This window comes from Pseudonaja textilis, chromosome 2 (assembly GCF_049901715.1).
Source record: "Pseudonaja textilis isolate UNSWEBS1 chromosome 2, rPseTex1.2, whole genome shotgun sequence".
In the NCBI taxonomy this organism is placed as follows: domain Eukaryota; kingdom Metazoa; phylum Chordata; class Lepidosauria; order Squamata; family Elapidae; genus Pseudonaja; species Pseudonaja textilis.
In genome coordinates, this window is record NC_141991.1 from 62,631,766 (window position 1) to 62,650,299 (window position 18,534).

Here is an 18,534-nt window from a genome sequence, read left to right on the forward strand (position 1 = left end):
CAGGTTATCACTGGTCATTTAATGACCATTTGGAGTTATGACGATCTTGGAAAGGATTCCTTATGGCCCATAAAGTACTTCTCACTGTTGTGAAGAAAAAGAGCTCCAAGAAAAAGAGCCAGTGATATAGAATGGCTTTTTAAAAAAGTATCATCAATTGAAGAAGTCACTGTCAAGGTCTGGAAAAACAGAATCCTTCTTCCAAACATTAACTGGATTTAGCCCCTAAGCTACACAGAGCTAATGGTTGCCTGGCTATTGGGAAAAGGTGTGCCAAAGCAATCAAATCTTGCCAATTCTCTTCTTGCATAAGAGCTTATAAGCTACTGGTAACTCTTTGTACTTCTTGAATAAGTCATTTTTAACCTAGATTGGGAGAGTGGGTACTGCCTGGATAGCCAGAAGGGAGACTTAACTGAGTTAGCAGCTGAGTTAAGTGTGTTGTGCAGACAAGACCTACGTTAGTGAGCATTCCTTTGAACTTAAAAGAGATATATGAGATGAGACATATGAGATCTATGTGAGCCCTCTTTTTTCACTCCCACAGTAGGCTTTGAAAAAGCACATGCTTAATTGCCTGCAATAATTATTTTAGATGATGTTTTATGGCTGCTATTTTAATTCATTTTGCATTTACATTTTAACTGAATTGCCATTGAATTAATTTCTACATGGTTCTGTGCAGGAAAGCCTCCCTGTTTGAGTAAGGAATTATAATTCAAAAATCGCTTTATCTTTTTCATCCTTAAATATAGGGATATACAGGCCTGAGTTCAATTTCATCTTTTCAAGAAAACTTCAGACATAATCCCCAGAAAACTTTCATGTCGCTTTTCTCACTGGGTTTTATTTTCGGTATCATGACCTACCTTGAGAAACATATATCATTGCTTTTGTCATTTTTTTGGTGTTGATCAGCATTAGGGTTATCAGATTTGAGCTGCAAAATGCTAGGCTACCATTAGCAAGTTCTCCAGAACTGTGACCATATGGGGTTGTCTGAGATTTTCAGCCCAGTTCCAATACTGATAAAGGAGAATACTTTAAGTCAGCATTGAAACATGAGTTTCTTGGTACACTCTGAACTTAATTGTTTTCTTGCAGACAGTTCATTACCCAAACTAGGTAACATTATCAGTGCTAGTAAGGAGTGGGGTTTACTCTCAATTTATATTCTAGTGCAGTGGTTCCCAAACTTTTTCAGTCCACCGCCCCCTTGGGGTTACAACTCATCCTCAATGCCCCCCACCCAGGGGCGGGATTCAAATTTTTGTGGGCGTGGCCCAATTTGAGGGTGTGGTTTGCTGGTAACGTGATTGGGTGGGCATGGTTTGCTGGTAACGTGATTGGGTGGGCGTGCCTTGCCGGTCACATGACTGGGTGGGTGTGGCTTGCTGGTCATGTGACTGGGTGAGCATGGTGACTGGCAAACCAAATACAAGTGGTCCTCACTTAATGGCTTGTTGCTTAGCAAGTGTTCTAATTTATGACTGGCCTCCCTAGAATTACTTGACCCGTTTTTGGAGTTTTGACAGCCATGCACACACATATACACATACTCCTTTCCAACCCTGCTGGAACAGGTCATTGGACTGGAATTGGCAAAGCATCTCTGATTAGATTCTAGTAGTGAATAAAATCTAATCAGAGATGCTTTGCCGATTCTTGTTGTTTTGTTTTATTTGTATTTCTTTATTTTATGTTGCTGAATTGCATTGACATGTGTGTCCCTTCTTGTGCACAACCCAGAAGCTTTTGTGATTCTTTGAAGCAAAAATTACTGACCTCTGGCTTTGCTCTACTTTTCAAACATGTCGGCACTGCCGCATTCTAGGTGCCGGCCCTGCAGGTCCACCCCATTGAGCCCACTGCACTGGAGGGACCTGCCCAAGCAAGTCCGGGTGGAGCGGTGCACCAAATCAATGGGGTGAGCCTGGGAGAGGGAAAGAGAGAGAGAGAAAAGAGAGAAGGAAGAAAAGAAAGAGAAAGGGGAAAGAAAGAAAAAAGGACAAAGAAGGGGGCATTGAGGGATGGAGAGAGAGAGGAGGGGGAGAGAGAGAGAGAGCGAGAGAGAGAGCTGATGCATCAGATTGAAATGAGGCCTAGTTTAGAGGCCCTTTCCACATTGAAACATCTTTGCTGGCATCTTTGCCAGCACATTGAAACATCTTTGGCTTCTATTAATTAAAGGTTTTATGGACGAAACATGGCCAAGTCTATCAGGAAGCTCTCACATTTTGCTGAGGCTTTAAACAGGACCATTGGACCAGATCTCCACCCTAAAAAATTACTTTTCCCCTTTACCTTTCTGTATTATAGTGCCAATTCTGAAGAAGATAAAACCAAAATGTATTGGTAAATTACAAGAGGACACACACACACACACACACACATACACTCCCTTCTAGTCCTGCTGGAGCAGGTGATTGGACTAGAAAAGATATCTCATTATCTTTCTCCTCCCTCCCTCCCTCCTTCTTTATTTCTTTTTCTTTCTGTCCCTTTCTTCCATCCCCCCTCTTTCTTTGTCCCTTTTTCTTTCTTTCCCTTTTCTCTTTCTCTTATTCCTTCTCTCTTTCTCTCTCTCTCTCTTTCCCTCTCTCAGGCTCACCCCATTGACTTCGTGCACCGCTCCACTCGGACTTGCTTGGGCAGGGGCCTCCGGTGCAAGGGGCTCAATGAGGTGGAACGCAGCGGGGGTGGGATATTTGAAAAGGAGAGCTCTCCTATTCCCAATGCTGCGTTCGGGGCGATGCCCTGCTGCCATGAACACGGTGGTGGGATGTTTGAAAAGGAGAACAAAGCCACTCTGGCTTTGCTCTCCTATTCCCAATGCTGCATTCGGGGTGGAGCTCCTTGCATCAGAGTGTGCAAGTCAATGGGGTGATCCTGCGGGGCCTTGCCTCGAACGCGGTGGCGGTGGGATTTTTTCTCACCCCTGAATTGTGCCCTGCCGCTCACCTCCAGCGTCCCCTGCTGCCTCTTAGTGCCTCCCTACCGGCCCCCTTGCCTCTCAGCACCCTCCTAAGGTATTCCCCCCCCAGGGGGTGGTACCACCCACTTTGGGAACCACTGTTCTAGTGGCTTGCCCTGTCAGTGTTGGTAGGGGTAGTGTAGGTGGTGCTCTGGTTGGTTTGGCAGCTTGTTTGGCAGTTCCTTGATTGAAACATGGTTTATTTCTTGATTGTTGGTGTAATGTTAATCTTGGAGTTAATCTATGCTCATCTGAGTATAGATTGCTAGTATACAGGTATTTTTGATCTTTTTGTTCCCTTTTTGGCTTGTTGGTTGTCTCTTTTGAATGGTATATAGTTATTGTCTATATACTATTGTCTATATGGTTAATTTGTCAGAGTGCCAGGTTTCCAGAAATTCTCTAGCAGTTTTGGACTTGGCTTGGTCTAGAATGGTCATGGTTTCCCAGTTGAAACTGTGGTTAAGTCTGTCCCCATGTTGTGTTTTCATCATGCCTTCTGACTGCTAGTTGACTAGCAGACCACATCCATGAACACCAACCAACAACCAAGTTCAGAGAGTACCAAGGACACACGCAATCTAATAACTGATCAGCAATCTGAAGGAAAAATAAAGGACAATCAGCAAAGATGATCCTTTCTAGAGAGTTTCCCAAAGTTCAAATGAAACAATTCAAAACAATATTCATTTCTTTGCTTACACAATGTACTTGTCTCTTAACGTCTTCCCTAGAGTTATGCAATAAATTTTGTTCTTCTGCAGTATCTTCAGAATAGCCTTTGCTGCTAATGTCAGTAAATGGACAAATTCATAGCGGGAAAAGCAATTCTTCAGATCATCACACTCCAAGCCATTTCAGACTTTAGAGATCAACACCAGCTTTTTTTTGACAGCCAGTTTCAATATGGTCACTCTTGTCATGAGTGATCTGGTCTACAGGGCTCTCCTCAGATGAGGAAAAGCATCCTGGACTAAATATCACCAGAAGCAGACCTGGTACTTCCAGGAGCCAGCAAGAAAATTTAGACAGCAGCTGATTCCACTCTACCAACCCAGAATCTGACAGTCTCTGACTTAGAGCAGAAATGTCCTCCATTTGGCCCTCAAGCACACTGCTGTATGAGGAAGCAGAAGCAGAAAGGCATGGAAATTTCATTTATACAGAGAGCTAGCTGGTCAGCAGAGAACTGAATTGTTGGATGAATTTTGCCAAGGTATCACCCAATCTCCAGGCTGGGAAGAGGATTGGCAAATTTTCATTGACTTGGAGCAAAAGTGGATATAAACGTGTGAGGTCTACTTTCTGTATTTTCCAACAGCAGATCCTTCTCTCTTCCATTTTGCCTGCAGGACAGCAACCTATCTAGTCATGTTACGTAATTTCTGTTGCAAATAAGTTCTCGAATCCTAGAGATTAATTGTAAAGAGATTTATTGCAGCCCCTGAGTATAAAGTTTGAGATTATCCTATGATTAGAAGGATGCTCTGGGTTGAAGGAGGACTTTAGTAAATACATAACTTCCTTCTACTATATAAGCAGGTGGGAACACATCTCTCACTCAAGGAGTCATTAATCCTCTCTTTAAATCATGGGTGCAGTCCCAATGATTAATCCTCTAGGAGGGTTTAGGATAACTTAGCCCAGTCAACTCATCACAGCCAACCCACCATGACCAACCTGCCATGGCCCACTTTCTGCGGCTAACTCGCTGCAGGATAACTCACCGCAGGACAAAAGTTACACTAATATTGAAGAAATGGTGGAATAGAATCATTAAAGGAAGAATGCAAAAGGAGGGACAAAATGAAATGTGAACGACAAAAATTTAAATATTTTTTTAATCATTTAAAATGCTTAAATTGAACTGTTGAATTGTTCTGCAATGAATTGTCCTGCCAGGAGTTGGCCATGACAAGTTGGCTGTGATGAGTTGACTGCAACAAGTTGTCCCACTCTACATCTAAGAAGGGCAAAGACTGAACAAGCAAGTGGAGATCCTTATTTCTTTACATGTAGTCTCTCCTCGATGACAGTCATTGGGACTAGAATTTTCAGCACTAAGTGATGGGGTCATAAAGCCCAATGTTGCTGTTTAGCAACAGCAGTTCTGTTAGTCCCCAGTTGCTAGGAGAAAGGAGCCATTTTAGCAGCATCCTTTGGTTTGGAGTAGCATTTCATCAAGGGCCATTCCAATTCATTCCAAGAGTTCTTAACACACTCCAGCCCTCTAACCATCGATCTACTTTGTTTCTCTCATTTTTCTGGTAAATCAAGGTGACATATTTTTCTTAGAGAAAGCAAAGAATTTCTAAGAGGATCTAGATCAACTTCATTACCCAGCTCTTACAGGGCTCCATCAAAATGTATTCATTCAAAGGTAGGTATCAGCAGGTTTGAAGGATCCCAAGAATTGCAGGATGAGAACTGAGGTGGCACACTGGTTAGATTGCAGTACTGCAGGCTATTTCTGCCGTCTGCCAGCAGTTTGGCAGTTTGAGTCCCACCAACTGAGATTGACTCAGCCTTCCACCCTCCCGAGGTCCCAGATTGTTGGGGGCAATATGTTGATAATGTAAACTGCTTAGAGAAAGCTGTAAAGCATTATTAAGGGGTATATAAGTCTAAGTACTATTGCTATTAAATGTAGTTGGTAGATATAAGCTCCCCAGAAAATAAAATGAGGACAGGGCATGCTAAATGGCTGCTGAATGAGTTTGTGCTGACATGCCGTATGGAAGGAGTATGGATTACTCAAGTGGCTTGAATTCTGAAGAGGCCACTATTCATGCTGCAGCCCTATATGAAGTAATAAATCTTCCTTGTTTTATACGAAAATAAAATTATAAATTTTTCATTCTTAAAGCCAGCATCCCTAACTTAAGTTTTGTAATGATTCATTTTCCTGAGGAAAAAACAATTTGAAGACTTTTTAAAAACCCTGCCTTTTGTCCTTTTTTTTTTAAGTGGATGCAGTCTTATTTGAGGGGTATGAATGGTAATTTTAATTTGGCTAAACAATGTTATGACTTGACCATGCAGATTGAATTTAAAAACCACAAATATACTACTAATTAGATTTCAAACTGTAATTTTATCATTTTTTTAGTCTTCAAGTGATTTATTGTGTATCGGTTATTTACTATGAAAATAAAATTGCTTCATAATAAAATAAAAATTTAAATATACTCCTTAGTCATCTAAAATATTTTAGTGATGTTCTTACACCATCTTGTGGCTATTTACAGTTATTTCAGATTTACTTATATAAAATGGAATGATCTATATTTTCATGAGAGAATTGTACCACAGCTATCATTATGTTAGGTAACTCGACACTTTAAAACTTAGCAAATTTCTCTGTATTTCACAGTAGGTCAATTGCAATTATTAGCATAAAATTATTTGCCAGATTCACAGAGGAATGGAAATGGACAAGACCAAACATTTTTTTTTAAATTATATAATTATAGAAAACATTTATGATAGACTTTAGTAAATCTTAAAGTTGGGAACGTATAATGATGTTTTTTATAAGAAGAGATTAGCTTCTTGTTTGTAAAAAAGTAAAGCTGAAATCTTGTTCGGAATATATCTAGCTCAGGAAACAATAGTTTGAAATCACAGCTAAATTTCCCCCCCACCACCACAAATTAATTATCTTATTATAGAGTATAAATAATATAGAAAACACAAAAAATTGCTTGTTTATACAATAGAAACAGGAAGCTGTAATCATTAATTGCAACAAAGTAAATCTTTCATAATAGCAAATTTAATCAATATTAGATATATCTAAGCTATACATGAGCATAGTTGCTTAAATTGTAAATCTAAATATAACATTAATATTAACATTAACATTAACATTAGTTGCAAAATGCACTGAATTATTTTACATGAAACAAGTGTTTAATCTTTAAATTTAATACCAAATCTCCACTGAATTACTGAAGTTATCTGTGAATGTAAAGAGAAAAAAAGAGAAAGGAGCTGCTTGAAAAAGTAGATAGATATTTAATTTTCTGAGTTTATAGGCTAAAATTTTTCTTGCTTTATTTGCATGTTCAATTTAACTAATTAAAATTCTTCTAATTAACATTTATTTTGTTCTGCAATTCTTCCATTTCTAATAAATGTAGTTACTTCTGAGTTACTTTTATGCTTTTGTTCCAATTCTCTTATTTTAGCATCTAATTGTTCTTCGTTGTATTTTTCTTTTTTGACAAATTTAGTTTATGTGCTTTATTTGTTTCCCGAATGGTAGAACGAGAGTTTTCTGATGTCCTATGCATTTTAAAAGAAGTTTTATGTCCTCTTTTTGTAGGTTAGTATTATTCATCTTCTACCTGAAAAGTATTTTTTCTTCAGCACTCCATGTCACTAAAACTTGATTACAATCTGTATAAGTCATTGAAATAATATGTACTTCTTTAATGCAAGGTCTTAGAAACCAAATATACATCTCTTCTTGAATATAATGGATTTATTGCTGAGAAAAAGATGTAATCTCTCTTTGCTGGATTTTGTAATTTCCATATAAGTGCCCATGCCAGTTCATCCATATATTGAAATATTTTTGTAAGCTTTCCACCTTTTCCCCTCTTGTATCAATTTGTCTAATCTCAAATCTAAAACTCCATTCATATCTCCAAAGACAAATATTTTGCCCTTCTTCCAATCCTTACAGGGCTTCTCCAGATTTTATCTCAAACCCATGGCCCATAATATCCACAAGATGGTTGGGCAGATACTTTAACTCCGTGTGCAGTTCCAGGTGTATGTAGAGATATAGATAGTCCTTGTTTAACAACTGTCTCATACAGTGACCATTCAATGTTAGAACAGTGATGAAAAAGTAACTTTGCTACCAATCCTCACATTTAAGACTATTCATGCTGGAAAGGAATGGAAAGCTAAAGTAAGATCATAAGCACCCTCAGATTCACTTAGTGACCTCTTCACTTAACAACCAAATTCCTGGTCTCAACTTTGGTCATTAAACAAGGATTACCTGTAATTTTAACTTCCTGTGAATTAGCCGACTGCATCAATTAAACCTTTTTCCTAAGCGTTCTTGTGATGTATTTAACTCCCTAATTCGGGAGTGTCAAACTTGCGGTATCACGTTGTCACTACGTGACGTATTATGACTTTTAAAGCTTTCATTAAATTGGGGATGGGCATGGCCAGCGCAAGACATACCCAGCCCATGGGCCGTGAGTTTGATACCCCTGCCCTAATTGATCTGATTAATTTGTCATGGATACAGTGCCAAGATCTTAAAACAGCCTTCTACAGTCTGGTGCCTTCTAATGTATTGGGTCTCCTGTATCTAAAAATTTCCGCCCACACTGGGAAATCATATGACTTAAAATATGAAAAATAATATGATAATTTCATTACAGTTTAAGGAGGAGATACACCAACACTAGGAATGCTTTATGAGTTGACAAATAGCTCATAAATGTTTGCCTGGAGCATTAGGCATTCTTCCTGTTCTTAAAATGCAAAAACCCATTTTGAAGAGGATAGAATATTGAGATCAGATTAGCATTAACTGTAGGGATGACAATTTACTATGAATGCATCCTGCTGTTGTTTTTGTATCTACTTGTATATTTGTATTGGTTTTATATTTTTACTACAGTGAAGGGACTAAACCAATAAAGAATTCTATTCTATTCTATTCTATTCTATTCTATTCTATTCTATTCTATTCTATTCTATTCTATTCTATTCTATTCTATTATGTCCATTCCATTCCAATGCCCACCTCTAAGCCTCAAAAGCAGGGAGACAGTATCATTGCTTCTAATTTTGTAATAGGCAAGTGTCTTTCCATCTTCCAACTCTTTGTCTTGGTAGGTCAGGCGTTGCTGATTCACCACTACACCCGTGCGGGCTTCAATCATCTTTTTCAGGCCCAGGACAGTTTCACTGGAGCTCACTGTGTAGTTTGTGCTTCTGCTTTTGAGGTCTTTCACAAAAATGTTCAATGTTTGAGATGTAATATAAAGTAGGAAGGTAGTATCAAAGAATATGCCATAATCTGCCAATCTTTTATCATTTTGCAAGGCTGTTTTTTCTTGCAGAGTTTCCTCCCAATATAGCTCGCAGATACCGCCATCTTTCTCAAACCTCTCCTTGATCTGCCTGATAGGGTCAAAAGGGTTGCATGATATATCTTCAGTTGCTCCTGTAGGTTGTTTCACTGTCACCTTAATGCCTCGGGTTGGCTAAAAGAAAAAGGTGAAACAATTGACCAAAACATTAAACATCGTTTATGAATATAACTGTTCTGCCAGTAACATATAATAAACCAATAATGTATAATATCTATATATTATTTATAGATGCATAACTCTCAGTGTTTCTTTGTTGGTGACCTTTGATTAACAATCATAGCATACTGATTTTTCAATCTCAGTACCTAAAATCCACAGAATACGTATGAAAACCAGGACCCATTTCTCCGATGGAATTGAAAGTTCCCAGATCTTCAGACCAGTTGCATTGGCAAAATTCTGGCTGCTGCAGTTCCATCCCAGTCAGCCATGGTCACACATTCATGATTTCCAACACCCCTCCCAGTTTCCCAACGGGGAATCTGGCAGGAGGTTGGGAATTGCTCCTCCTGCCATTGCTGCTTTGGCTACTTGTGGTCATTCTGTTTATCTCTCCTGGTAGGTAATTTTTTTATTTACTATTCTTCTTCTTACATCACACTGAACTACCTTTCTCTCAAAGGATGGTCCAGCAGGTCATAGGTTGTCTAGCATTAGGTACACCTGTCAACTCTGAGCTTCTCTTAGGCATGAAAACTGGCTGAGGACTTTGCGCCAGTCACTTTCTTAGCACAACCAATTTGCAGGATGGCAGAAGTACTAGGTATGTTTGCCTCCCTCCTTGAGTTATATATTATTAAAAAGGTGGGATAAAATAATAATCATATATTATGATATAAAATAGTAATAATTCCTGCATGAAAGCAGGACCTGATGGGATCATAAAGTAGAATTCCAACAGAAAGGCACCTGCCACATAAGAACCCAGACTTAAGTTTTGCTGGTAAGACAAAAAAGTTTAGATAGTGTACATTGCAGTAAGAAGAGCAGCAAAAGAAAAGAGAAAGAACTGGAGAAAATCACAAAAAAGACCTGCAAATAGAAGTAAAACAATAGTGCCAAAATAAATTTAAAATAGTACTAATAGTAGGTGCAATCCCAAAACATATGGAGCATCACTTAAACTCAATTGGCATTGACAAAAAATCACCATCAGTCAATTGCAAAAGGCAACTTGATGTGGAACTGCTTATATCCTGCGACCATAACTTTAACACTATCAAACAACAACATCTGCTGATCCTAGGTCAAAGGACTCAACAGGTGGATTAAAGTGCCACATCCAGTCTACATCTCTGGTTGATTGTACAACCAACCATAATCATAATGTGTGTTATTGATACATAGTAAAGAAACATTCTGCAAGTTTATCCTAATGTAATGATATGCAAACCATAAGATTGTCCTAGCCATTTTTGCTGCCTGAAGAGGTTAGGATGCCTTCTCCTACTCCAAATGCAGTTTAGGTCTTTATTTAGATTTGTCCATTCCAAAACATCAAAATTCTTGAGTTTCATGCTATGTAGTAACAAGTTTACTGTAATGCAAAGTTTATGTAGGGCAGGGTTGGCTCTGTTCAATGAGGTATTCATATCACTGGCTCAGTTCCTTCCTTCATAAAATAAATAAATTCTGATCTGAATATGAAATGGAAATGGAAGCGAATCTCCCATGAGAATGATTTTGCCCCTATGACTCCCACACCATGAAGGATGTTCAGCGGATCCTGTTGTATTGCAATTTCTACTTGAACCTGTATGATATATTAATTTGGCCCCTCATAAAGGAATTCCCAGGGAAAGACAGCCAACACAACATTTCCTATCTTTTAGGAGACCATAAGACCACTACTATCAATAATGTAGGTAAATTTTGCCTCACTGCTTCAAGAGCAAGGCAACAAATATTGTCCAATAAAACAGCACTCCTTAGATATCTTTAAAATATTTCCTCTGCTCTCCCCCTCTTTTTCTCCCTCCAATTCTTTTAACTTCTTTAAATGGAAATTTATAATGTATATTTAATGTATATGTATAGACCAGTGTTTCTCAGTCTTTGTCAACATTAAGAAGTCTGGACTTCAATTCCCAGAATTCCTAGGGAGTTGAAGTTCAGACACCTTAAAGGTGCTAAGGTTGCGAAACACAGGTAGTGGTTTTACCTAAAAACAGGGCTCATCTTGTCAATGTACAAACGAAACTTAATGTGATAAAAAATAGTAGTTATCTATGCTGCTGACAATGAATTCTCAACAGCCTATTGTGAAACATGCTGCATTTCATTTTGTTTCTTACACAAGAATGGATTATTTACCTAATTTTTCTATTATCTTTTGCCCTTTCACCCTCAAAGACTGAACAGAACTCTAAAACTGTTGTGAAGTTGCAGGTGCTTGTCAAATCCATAGCTTTGCTTCACATCTGATTCCCCACCTGGAAGCAAGCAAGAATAACCCTGAAGTGCTTCTCTTGACGCTGACTGATGAGAAAGCTGCTTAAGGAAACTACTGTTTAGGCTGGATTTGTCCAAGGCTCTCAGCCATTGTGGCCCAGCAAGTTTGGATACCCAAACTTGGCAGCTTTAAGACTTGTGGACTTCAACTTGGCAGCTTTAAGACTTGTGGACTTCAAACCACATATAAACACAGAACTCTAATATGATGTAGTTATCCAGTTTAAAACTATGTTGAGTGGTTCAGTTAGAGAAAGCCAATAAGAAACTCATTTCATTTTAAAGACATTGAATCCTATAAGATTTCAGAATCTTTGCACAAAGCGCCTATAAACTTTATACAGACCTGAAAAAATCCCAAGACTTAGAAGTTATGGATTTTTTTTTTTAATTGCCTGTTAGAAAGAAAATGACATATGCACACTACCTGCACGTTCCAGGGTTCGATAGGTTGCTCATCCTTCATGCAACAAGGCTGTGTCAGGCAATCAGAAGCTTTCTGGGCCAATAGATCCCAAGCTCCCATGTTGGCTCTGGCAACATTTGCTGTCGGATCTGCTGGATCGATAATCACAGGACTGCAATACAAACACATACTTTAAAAAAAAAAATCACAAAATGTAACATACGCTCACAGGAGAAATGAGAAAAAAAGAAGAACTTAAAAATTTTGTTACTCCAGTGCAGTGTGTGCCAAATAGACTCCACTTTTCAATATGTTGTTTTAATGTGTTTTCCTTCCCTAATTTATACCAATCAAATAGTACTATGTACATAGTAACTACAGGGCAACTTAAATATGGCATGGAGAATATGAGTGATTTTTATGTTTGCCTTTTGTTTACTGGATATCAGCTATAGAGTCCTACGTCAAAAACTCCATAGTCTCTGGCAGTAGGAAGAGAAGAAATTTCACTCTTTTGCCTCCTCCATTCACTCCTACTTTGAGATAGCAGGAAAGCAGTTCTCTCCAAGAGTAATAAGTATATTTTTCTTGTCCCAAAATATTCAAGCAAAATGGAGGATTGCCAGAACACGTAGGCTAAATTTGTTCACTTAAGATTTAACAGGTAATTCAAGAGAAATACAGTCTGATTATCGCGGTACCCAATTGAATGAAAGCTTATGTAAGAAAAGACAACAAGAAAGAAGTAGTATCCTTACCGTGACTCCTTCAATTTTCCTTTCACATGGAGCCCTACTTGGGAATTATCAAGATTGTAGTACTTAGTCCAATAGAGGCAGAGATGCTGGTACTGAGTGATCAATTTCATCACTGTGCAAAATCCTTCTGCTGTGTTGAATTGTTCTTTCCCTGTTCCTTCTTCCCAAGCATAAATGGTAAGTAATTCCAGAGCAAATTTTGGAGGCAATTTGAAGGACATGCTGGATTGCTGGGGGGAAAATACTATCATGAGACCATTTGTTTCTAAATGGGTAGGGTCTTTTAAAAAAAAAAATCACCGCATTAAGCCCATTGGAGACTTCCTACACTCAGTTATCTTGTCCTGAGCTTTGGCATAAAACAGCAGTGCTGCTGGTTGTTTGACACTAAATTTCAATAAACTTGGGAGAACTCTGTTCCCTACACAAAAGTTTTAGGACCTCATATACTACACAACTTGCACATTCTTGTTGTAGCTGTTGCTTTTCCATCAGCCAATTTTAGTAGATGGATTATTTCTTTCTGCACCAGCTTTCCCCCTCCCCTGGATGCTTTTCAAGGTGTCTTCCTAAAAAGAGCATTGGATCTGAATCTATCTGGTCCTCTCCCAATATTTTGAATACTGCAGCAAGCTGGCCCATGCTGGCTCTAGCCAATAGAATCCAAAGTCAGATGTAACGTTGGCTTTATGTCTATCTCTATGGATATCCAGACCCAAGGTGGAATACGGAAGACTAGTATTGATTCTTGACTTTCCTTTTGGGGAAGACAAATGGAGGACCACAATAAGACCTCATCCTTATCATTATTGTGGGGGGTTAAGGCTTAATTGGTGGCAGGCCAGAAAAGTTGAGCAAAGGGATAGGATGTCAAAGAAATGACTGGACAACCACATCACACTCCTGTTTGAACAGAAGTTGGACAATGTCAAGGCCAGGCATGATCTAAGGAGGCATGATCTAAGAAGCAAAGGTCACAGGGACTTTGGTGCAGCTTTGCTCCGCATTTGGAGGGCTTCTCATTGAGTCCAATGCATCAAGAAAGACACCAAGCCGGTTCAGTCTTGGATGAGCAGCCCCGAGCACGGGCTCAGGGAAGCTCTTTTATTGAACACACACAAAAGAGAGAGTTCAGTCTACTTTACATGTTAAAAGAGTTGGGGGTCTCAGTGGATACATTGTAGCACCCAATCACAGTGCTTAAGGGATACAAAGTAACCAATCCGCGCCTGCAGTCCAGCCAGTAGCCCAAGGTGGGCAGCATCCTTTTGTTCCTGATACCTGCTTTCAGCCTACGTGAGGCCTTGCAGGTATCGAAAACTCCTTTGCCTACGTGAGGCTTGGCATATATCAAAACTCCTTTGCCTACGTGAGGCTTTGGCATATGCCCAGGCTGTTAGATGTGGATTCGCTGCTGCACTTTGGAATAGAACAAGGAGTTTCAATACAAGCACTAGGAGTATGGAATCTTGGAAAAGGCAATTGAACTCCCAGCCCTCATTTGGTAGTGAGATTCTTTGAATGTTTTACGCCCCAGATTTTTTTTTCCAGCCTGGACTGAGTAGTTGTTTATGAAATATACAACCAATCTATCAAATTTATTTATCTATCAAAATATTATATGCCATCTACTTCACACCAGGTGACTCTGGGGGATGAAAAATAAAACCTACCATCAAAGCGTATTATAAAAAAAAAAATCACTTAAAACTATTAAGTAATTTAACATGCGAAAGAAGATTGGTTGGTTGTTTCCTCCTGTTACTTTTCCAGCCTCCCCAACCTCCCACCTCATAATAGCTCACCTTGATTTCTTTGTACCAATGCTTGACCAGCCGTAGCAGATCTTTGAGCTTTGCCGGACAACGTTTCACAAAATTCCTCTGCAGCTCCGTGAAGGAAGTATTGAACTCCCCCGGCTGTCCATTGGCTTCAATCAGTTCAGTATAAATCTTTGTAGGTGGCACATATGAAAAAGTTATTTGGCCTAGGAAGGGGGAGGAACCAAAGCAAACCATTACAATATTGTTGTGTGATATCATGCTCTATTGTGCATTCTTAAGGTCATCAACAACTGTCATGTCCATTCCCATCTCTTCCCTCTGGGTGACTCCACCCTGAAGCACAATGAGATTTGCAAGGCTGATAACCCTTCAAAAACGGCCCGTTCACAAAACAGATTCTACATGGAAACCAACATTACACTTATTTGAGATAGGCTATCATAAGAACATCGTGCAAGCCCAAAGCTTCTTAGGCCTCTCTCTCTTATACCCTAGGGATCCAGAGCCGCTTCTTAATATTGTCTCTCTTTCAAGAACTTAAGGAATCTTTGTTTATATAATATTTTCTGAATATTCAAGGTGGTCTCCCTGCTTTCTACACTATTAGAATGAGATGTTCTATTAGAACTGTTCTGTGAAATTTATTTATTTATTTGATTTATATTGCTGCCTATTTGCCCATGGCGACTCAAGGTGGCTTACACAATGTAAAATCACATTTAAAACAAAAAATAAAAACAAAAACAATAAGAACTAACAAAAAGAATCAAATAAATTAGTAAAGTACAATAGAACAAAATTTGGGAAAACAAAACAAAAACAAAAACCAACTCCCACCCCTCATCCCGATGACAGCGGGTCAAACTAGCCATTTGATGGGTTCCATCCCTCTCTGGGTTCCCCAGGCCCATTGGCAAAACCAGGTCTTCAGTGCAATGTGAATACACACTGTGAATACGCACAGTGAAATGCCAGCAAAGTGGGGCTTCCTCTTTCTTGGGGAGGGGAAGGTACTTCATAATGTATGGACTGCTACCAAGAAGGCATGAAGGCAGCAAGAAGCACACCATATATATCTCCTAGTTAGGGCAGGTTGATTCTACCTGGGACAGATGATCCAGCAAGAACATAAGGCCAAACCCTGTATAGCTTTACAAGCAGGACCTTGAATTAGGCTTGGAAGCATATTGGTCACCAAGGGAGTCATCTCAGCATATCTCAAACACTGCAAAACTATTTCTCATTATTAGTAATAAATTCACTACATTTTGGGCTAGTTAAAATTTTGAGTTTCCTAGGACAGTCCCATGCAAACACCATTGTTGTTGTCTGACTATGAGTAATAAGCACAAATCTCCATTGAGAGGGCCTCCTGGTGCACGCGGAATATAATTGGTTCTCTATAGTCATGGTGAAGCTTCCTATGCTCACCCTATATTAGAATTAATAAGTAAGTATGTGACCAGATTCCTCACCTAAAGCATCATATGCAGGGAGGAGGTCCACTTCTACCAGCTCTTTCTTCTTTTTCGCCTGGATGTGGAGTTGGAGTGAGCGTGTTCCCTTCTTCCTCGGTGGGGAGATGTCAACTTTGAAAGCAATCGTCTGGATACACCTATTCAAATTCTTTTCAATTTCCTTGATCACATGTTCACGCTTCTCTACTTGATCCTGGAAGCTGGAGAAGCAGCTGAAGAAGATAACCAGATCAACATCTGAACTCATATCCAGAGTTGTTCCTTTTCCTGTGGAGCCAGCCTATATATATATGTATAAAAAAAGCAAATGTTTACTCTCTCACCATTTGGTGACTTAAAACAGCAAATATCTCATCAACTCTAAGACAAATACTCGAATACAGCTCAACAGTCTGGAACCCACATTACGTATCTGATATTAGCACAGTTGAGAAAGTCCAGAAACATTTCAAAAGAAGACTTCTCCACTCCTGTACTCGTTGTAGAATACCTTATGCCACCAGACTTGAAATTCTAGAACTAGAAAACCTAGAATTACGCCACCTTCGGTCCGATCTAAGTATAGTATATAAAATCATACATTGCAATGTCCTACCTGTCAATGAATACTTCAGCTTCAACCATAACAACACAAGAGCACACAATAGATACAAACTCAAGGTTAACCGCACCAAACTTGATTGCAGGAAATACGACTTCAGCAACAGAGTGGTCAATGTCTGGAATACTCTACCTGACTCTGTAGTTTCTTCACCAAACCCCAAAAACTTTAACCTTAGACTGTCTACTATTGACCTCACCCCTTTCCTAAGAGGTCTGTACGGGGTGTGCATAAGCGCACCAACGTGCCTACCATCCCTGTCCTATTGTTTCTTTTATTTTTCTTATATGTACCCATTTCATGTATTGATAACTATGTATATACTTATACTTATTATCTTGTAAACCATTGACAAATCAAACAAATAAATAAAATAAATAAAAAAGGAGAAACACCTGCACCAGTGGTGGGATTCAATTTTTTTTTACTACCGATTCTATGGGTGTGGCCTGGTGGGTGTGGCAGGGGAAGGATACTGTAAAATCTCCAGTTAGAGGTGGGATTTGCCGGTTCTCTGAACTACTCAAAATTTCCGCTACCGGTTCTCCAGAACTGGTCAGAACCTGCTGAATACCACCTCTGACCTGCACCCTGATTGTACAGAACACACAAGTTTTGCAGTTTCCCTTCCTCTTGGGATAATTGGTGTTCTGACCAAGGCTTCCTGAGACAGTAACAACCACACCCTGTTCCCAAAAACCTTGTTTTTATTTCAACGGCTGTGAATTATATGCATTCACAGCCCGTAATGAGTCCCAAACAGTTTGTGAATAGTCCAACAGAAGTCTGCCACGCTCTTTTGGGATAAGGCTGAGAACCACCCACCATTTTATCTCCCTTGAAATGCTGCCAATGACTAAATTGCTAATTAGCTGTACAAGGCCAAATGGAGCCCAAAGTCAACATGGAGCTTCAGGTTTCAAACCAACTAGTACGAACAAAATTGTTTCCTGCAAAGGCTCATGTCCCTTTGCTCCTCCTTTATGTGTTATGGGAGCGGCCAATCATCTCCAAGCCTTACTCCCAGTTGCCCCTTTTGTCTTAACTGTTCTTGCCTTCTGGCAGCTCTGCACAAGCGTGCACAGGCTCCCCCTTTTCCTCTGCCTCGCTGATGTCAGATTCTGGAGGCTCTGGAGTCAGCACGTAACTCTCAGATAGCCCTGGCCTCATCTCTGTGTCAGACACAGATCCCTCATCCGAGCCCTCCCCAGACTCCAGGACTGGCCCATGTTCCTCCCCACTGTCCAATTCTGCTGCCAGCTCCACAGGCTGCTGCTGGACTACAACAATTGGGTCCTTCACTCCAGATAAAAATGACTAGGCATCCATAGTTTGGCCAACACCTTTCATCAGAAAATGGTTAATGTCAAGTTAGATTAGAATATGTTAATGTAACTGCATATAATGTAACACTATGGGGAGGCCTCTTTCACAGTCTTTACAGCAAGTAGTGTTCTTGCTCCTATCCGTCTCTCCCTATAAACCAGCATTTGTGTCAGTTCCTGAATGTCTATCAAGGACATGGCCACACTGGCATGAAGTCTGGCATTTATTTCCTAACTTCAGCGCCCACATTTATTAAGACAGTCTGGAAAGAGGGCTGGTAATTTGGTGCCCTTAATTAAGTTGGCCCAATGGCCTAAAAGAGCCAGTGCCACTCTATCTGAGATGTTATCTTCCTAAGAGTTGGGTTAGTTAGACCAAGCAAAGCTCACCTTTATTGCCTTGATCACTCTGGTATCCTTGTCCAGTTTACAGTTTTCTTTCAGGAAAGAACAAATTCTGTTGACAGCATCACAGACATTCTCTTGAAACTCCTTGCTGGGGTGGAGGTTCAAACCAATATAGCCATCAAGGCTTTTAGAGGAGATAGAATACAGCTTCATTCTCTCTGCAGGGTATTCCATTTATGCTACAGGGAGAAGCTGCCTGACCCTATTTATCTTATTCCCGC

General features: G+C 39.6%; 1 protein-coding gene across 1 annotated transcript; it reads right to left on the reverse strand.

Moving 5' to 3' along the window:
- Positions 1–6,736: 6,736 nt before the first annotated feature.
- LOC113454199 (2'-5'-oligoadenylate synthase 1-like) lies at positions 6,737–18,534 on the reverse strand. Its single transcript, XM_026725606.2, has 6 exons — positions 18,296–18,534; positions 15,977–16,259; positions 14,523–14,704; positions 12,718–12,947; positions 11,981–12,131; positions 6,737–9,213 (listed from the first exon to the last, which is right to left on the reverse strand). Exons 1-6 carry the CDS (start codon positions 18,485–18,487, stop codon positions 8,716–8,718), a joined length of 1,536 nt encoding a protein of 511 aa, XP_026581391.2. The 5' UTR covers positions 18,488–18,534; the 3' UTR covers positions 6,737–8,715.